This window comes from Agrilus planipennis, unplaced genomic scaffold, assembly GCF_000699045.2.
Source record: "Agrilus planipennis isolate EAB-ADULT unplaced genomic scaffold, Apla_2.0 scaffold149, whole genome shotgun sequence".
Classification (NCBI taxonomy): domain Eukaryota; kingdom Metazoa; phylum Arthropoda; class Insecta; order Coleoptera; family Buprestidae; genus Agrilus; species Agrilus planipennis.
Window position 1 is genome coordinate 342,538 of NW_020438906.1, and position 6,496 is coordinate 349,033.

Consider the following 6,496-nt stretch of genomic DNA (forward strand, 5'->3'; position numbering starts at 1 on the left):
ATATAAAAGAAATTATGAGTGGTGTCAACACAGGACAAAGTAGTATTACGTAGTTAGTATCAGCAATTTATTATGCTGAAGTGTACGATGTGTTGCATACCTATTTACAAAAAATTCCTTTAAGTTTAATTTTTCAAACAATTTTTCGAAATGTGAAAACATGCAATTTTTTCCTGGATTGACAGTTTAGGTTGCCCTCTAATCTTTTAATTACCTACTTGTATAATTCAGTTGAAAAAAAGTTTTTCTTTGGTGGGGCAAATTAAAAAGTATTGGTAATAGATATTTTGATGATTAAAAAACTTTTTTCTTCTTGTTTTTTAATCCATTACACGTTAATTGGAAGTCGTTAAAAAAAAAAATAAAATCTTATCGACGCTACCTTCACCTTAGTCAAATATCTATAAAATTATTTATTTAGGATGTTATTTTTCCTACTTATCGAAATATAAAACTTTCAGTAAGCAAATATTTAATCATAATTTTTCTTAAGTTTTGGTTTTTAAAATTTATAGGTATCTCAACATAGAATAGGTAATTCAACAAAACTGAAAAACAATAATAATTTTTCTCACGTGTAATTCTCATGAAAAACTTTAAAATTCGACGAGACACTATACCTATTATAATGTTCGTCATAACTGTTTGTTTCGCGTATTGTTGTGACTTTAGTTGAAATAAAAAAATTGCTTTTTTTCAATATACCCTAACATATAAATCTGCATAAATACGAATATTTCGATGATATTCTAAACCAACTAATGGTGGGTGCAGTGATCTACCCGACGACAACCTTTCGGCCACTGTTCTACTGCTTGGGGTCACCAGGATTCCAACATCCCCGGCTCCGACGCGTCGTGTTCAACTCTCTACGACGCAAAACAATTCGTCGTCATACAAAACAAAATCGCGCAAGAATTCTATTTCCTCTAGTAAACGTAATTCGTTCAAGGTACGAAAAAACTCTTCGAACTTTAACCTTTACGAAAAATCTAGAACAGTTGCAGTTAACGAAAATAGTAAAGGTAAAAACGGCACCGTTAAACGAACCTCTTTTGAAAATCCAAAGCACACCACAAACACCAGTGTTTACCCTGATAGCAATGAATTTATTTCGAACCTGACGAAGCCTCAGAAGAGGAAAAGTCAATTTTTGAATAAATTGTTCTCGAATTCACCGTTATTATCATCGGTCGGTCAATGTAACAGTTTTAAGGGAATCACTGATAGCTACTTTTTTGATCGAAAATCTTCAGACGATACGTCATGTTTGGTATCGCATGAAAATTTCCGTATTATTTTCGACGATGAATCAAAATCGAATGTTATATTATTACCGAACGCTGAAAGTCCGCATGTAGTTATAAATGATCACGCAATCGAAGGGACCACCCTATTTACGACATCTAATACATTCATTACTAATTCCTCCAAAACGATTATGGATCGATCAGTGGACTCTATAGGGACTTGTTCTTTGGATGTGGAAGGATCTGTTAATTATCCAGGTAGAAATGTTTGTTGCTGTGTGGATTTAATTCCTTTTTTGTTTTTCTTATTTGTTTAGTTTGCGTTTGTTGCTGGTTAATAAATTGAACTTTTGTAAAATCTTTGATTTTTTGCATGAGTAATTTCACATTTAATTTATCATACAATAACTTCATTCACTGGGTGCATGATAATTACTATTTTCCAAAATTTGCATACTTTTGTTTCATAGTTACTGCTAAATCAAAAATTTATTTAATGTATTTTAGTTGCATATTTTGTTCATGGTTAGTTACTTATTATTTGATTGTAGGTATAGTTTTAACTGCTGTACCCAATAGTTAATGTACAGATGAATTACGTAATATATCCATACAGATATGTATGTATAAACCAGTTAAAAAGGAATAATTACCAATTATAGGGTGATTTTTGTCCATTAATTGTTAAATTAAGCAAAAACAAAAAGTTATAAGATTTACCCTAAATTTGTCTAAATATCTCATACTNTGTAACCGTTTGACGTGAAGAGGTAGTGACCCTTAGGACTAGGATTCCCTCTTTGTATATATTTTTAAAATGCCCAGTTCTTTAATATAGAAAACTTTTCCATAATCCAAATTAAAAGCTTAAGTAATTCGATAAATTATTAAAGCAAGCAGGTACCTGGGTAAGACTTTTCAAATGGTTTGTTCGTTCATTCCTAGGGCAATAACGCCTCATCAAAAATTTGAAAACAGTTGCCAGTGTGTGTATGTATGTAGTATGTACTTTTAGACTTAGGGCGACTTATTTTTAACTACATTGGGGAATTCCTGTATGTGTAAATGTACAATCTAGTGCGAGAATCAGTGTAGCATTTGGTGGAAGACAAGCCAGAAAGGCTTGCTGTGTTTGTTTAACAATTTGGTGTTCTAATATTTCCGAAAGAATTTTATTCGTTCTCCGATGCAATTAGATTTTGAAAAGGTTAAAATGGGAAAGAATAATCGGCTCAGTCGTCTGATAAATAAATGGCTAAAAAGGTATGATATAAATAGTTTTGGTCCAACCTATTATGATTCAGTGCGAAAGGAAAATTGTTTGAAATTAATTATCTATTATAGGTATACTAACGAGTAATAATAAATACCTATCTCAAATCGTTATTGAATTAAATTTAGCGTATGATTTTGGTATGCAAACTATAACTCTTTATAAGTGGGCGTTGAGGCCACTGCCTTCTTTATTATAAATTATAAATGATTTTCGTTTATTTATTTATTTTTGAAATAGGTAATTTGCCGCCTATAATAAAATGTCATTTTCGTTGTTCCGGATATAAATTGCGATTTACCGGTGTTTCTGTGATTCCTAATTGGATCAACAAAGGCATCATAACTAACAGTAAATAAAACGTTAAATGAAATTCTTCACATCTTCCATTTGTGTGCCATCCATTCGCGTATGCGAACGGTACTCGCAACTTCTTTCGTATTATTTTATCGTGTGTAGATATTATACGATGTGATATTACAGTTTGATATCTATTAATACCTGTAATACGCGTACAGATCAGTTGGGATATGCAGGCAGTGCACTATTTGTTTTAATGCAGTGATAATTTGTATGAAAGAAACACAACCAAGACTTTATAGTATTTGCTTGTTTTTTCTTTCGGCCTTCATCATTTAATTACGTGAATATTATGTAAATGCATACGGCCGAAATGTATGTCATAGCAACAGGTAATTATTTTTATTTTGTTAACAAATGTTTTAGGTAGTTGATTAAAGAAGTTTTGGTTATTTTTTTATAAATTTTTTTTTTTTAATTTTCAAATCTCACTTTCTTTAAACATTTTATACGGTGTTTTTGACTATTTTGTAATATAATTCGTCTGATGACAGGGGCGAATCCAGAAACAATTAAGATAATTATAGAAGTCTGAGCAATTTAGATTCATATTGAAATAAATTAACAGTTCATTTTTAATTAAATTAATAGATGCTCTATTTCTTTCTTTACATTCATTACCGTAAAAGGAAGTAAATAATTTTAAATATATTTGTCAAATTTGTATCTGTATAAAAATGCGCTACAACTGAATTAGGAATAAAAATTAGTATTTTTCGTGCCGTATTATTTTTCTATAATGTATAGAGAACAATTGATTGAAATATAGTTCGGTATTATAGTAGGGGTGACAACCCTACCTGTAGCCTTCAATCCTTCCAGATACAAAGAATTACATACTCGAGTGGCATTTTTATATGCTTTTTTTTTTCATTGAAAGTGTGACAGTAATTTATTTTTTTTTATATATTGAGGGGCAAGTCTAATCCAGATTTTTTCACATATCATTTTTTTATAGTACTGAAAGTCATAAAGCGTTTGAGAGGGGAAATTTACCCAATTTTTCCCTTTGGATACGCCACTGCCTGCATTAAATTTAAAATCGAAGTTATTCATTAAATATTCTTATTTTTTTACAATGTTGTTTGGATGAATTGTACTGTGAAAGTTCATTTACATATTTTGCTTTCTCTTGAATGTGCGAAGTTGATACCTTTTTTAAAGTATAAATTTTCTACGAGAAATAAAGAAAGCTTTATTTTATACGTGATGGATTCCCTTGCTCGCTTTTCCAAACGTTTTTATTACCGTAATTGTCTCTTACATTTACAATTGCTATTTTTAGTATTGTTGTTAACTGCTTTGTCGGCTATAAAATAATAATTGGGTACCATACGGGAGCTATATAATATGAAGGCGTAGAATGACCAAACATATATTTTTTTAACGACTTTTAATTCGAAATTGCAATTTTTATCTCAAAATGCTTACTGAATCGCAGTCTAACTCAATTCCAGTCTAAGCTAAGGCAATTTTAAGATTGCAACCAAACGAATGATAGCTTTAAGTTCATTAGGGTACGTAAAGGCAACACGAACGGAGTGAATGTTGTCGTGTACTTTTTTTGTTTACATCGTTGAACCAATCTTAATCTAAACCAATTCTAACTTAATAAGCAATTCAATGGCAGGCAACAATCGTCACAATACTGATTTAAAAGGCGTTTACATTCCTTTGCAAAACATTTACGGCTATAGATACGCTTAAGGTTATATTTGTTGGTTCTAAAATTTAACAACACGCAAAACGCAATCACAATAATTGCGTATTGTTTTAATTTTTTACATACTGCATATAGATACTCTGGTTGATGCTTTATGCTTTGTATGGATTTGGCTTTTGCTAAACGTTAGTGCATGCAAATATTTCTGGTTAATTTGAAGCAAATTGTTAAGTACAACTTATTTCAAACGGTTCGAAACATGCCTCTTCCCGTTACCTAGATGACCCGTGACAAAAATCTGTTCCTGTCTTGTTCACCCCTGCCGTGTATTCATTCAATTCACACAGGTTTTCTCAATGTGACATTTCCAATCGTTTGAAATGAGTTGTACCCATGTGTACGATGTATACAAGGTGTCCTATAAAATTTTAAGCACAACGTTATACATATGACTAGTCGATTGATTTTATTTTTATTTTTTTCATAACAATATGTCATTATTTACTTTTGTTTTCTACAGTTTACCTATTATATTATTCAAAAAATTTGATTAACAATACGAGAAGATTTTGTGTAAGCCTTTCTTTGTTTTGGGACGCCCTGTATATGATATGCATATAAATATTGATTATTGATTAGGGTGTTTCGAAAAAAGCAATTTTTTTTTCTTAATCTAAGTGGATAAACAGTTGAATTACCTAGATGATGAGCTTTTAATTCAGGGATTAAAAAAAATCTGAATAAATTTTAGGCTTTCTATAAAAACAGTGAATTACCATTTTTTATGACTTTTATTCAGCCCGTCTGTATCTTTTTCTACCTCATCTTGAAAATAAAAATAAAGGCCCTGATGGTTTCTGCCCAAGTGGCTAAAGTTTTCACAATTTTAATGAGTCTAACTAAAAGAGATATACCCTTATTTACCACAAACACATTTTTAAATAACAGACACGTGTTTCGCTGTAATCAAATACTAAGGCGAAGGTAACGTCTCAAAATTCTTACATTTGTATAGATAATGCTACTGTGTCTCTTTTTAGTTTATTTAGATTGTTTTGATTTCAAAATTATTAATAATTTATTTTTCTTTCTCTCTAATTATGTAAATAAATCGAAAAGAAGTTTTGCGCTTGTGTGGGGCAAATTAAAAAGTATTAGGAATAGATATTTTTGTTGATTTTTCTTATTTCTTGTCAAAATGCTCAAATAATTAATGTTATTAAAGCTGAAAGTTACATTTGGGGCTAAAATGTATTCGGTAAAGGCATTTGATGGTCAGTTCTTTCTTTAAAATATAACATTGCTACACCATCAACTAAAATAGATTTGAAGGAAAGACATTACATAAATATTCAATTCATTTTGAGTCATTTTATTGATTTTGTTCATTTTGAAAAAATTGTGACTGCAGCGTTTCGTTTCAATTCGATATTTATTGAAGTGCTGTGGGATACACGATATTTCATGTTTTACCTGTCGAAAATTGGTCGTACGAACTCAGAAACCTTTTTTGGCTCATGCACAACAACTTTGCTAAAGATCATCACATGATCAAATGCATAGTTTACGATTTTATAAGGGACATACAGACAAACATTCATTTTTATATATGTATACAGATAACTAAAATATCGATTTAAAAGGGATAAAAATTTGGCGGTGCTAAGTACCTGCGTCTTAATCAATCAAAGTAGGCGAAACACGTGTCCGTTCTTAAAATAAGTGTTTGTAGTAAATACGAGTGAGTCTGTTTTTCAATTAATGTAGATAAATCACGTTTTTTTTTTCAGAAGTTTATGTAAATGCACACTTGTATTATAACGTAGGTGTAATCGTCCTCATGATGGGTTCGTAAGCCTGACCAAATTAATTAATAAAGCAACTGTTAGAACTTCAAACTTTAGATCGCGATCGCTCTATTATTTAAACTATTAATATTATATATAAAAG

At 30.5% G+C, this 6,496-nt stretch overlaps 1 protein-coding gene across 1 annotated transcript in view; it reads left to right on the forward strand.

Moving 5' to 3' along the window:
* Nucleotides 1–6,496, forward strand: part of LOC108736419 — a gene marked incomplete at its 5' end in the record, with an annotated part of 20,354 nt that overhangs the window by 8,609 nt on the left and 5,249 nt on the right. Inside the window, one exon of the mRNA XM_018468839.2 lies at nt 775–1,508. Coding sequence (XP_018324341.2) covers nt 775–1,508 — 734 coding nt within the window. The remainder of the gene's footprint in view (nt 1–774; nt 1,509–6,496) is intronic.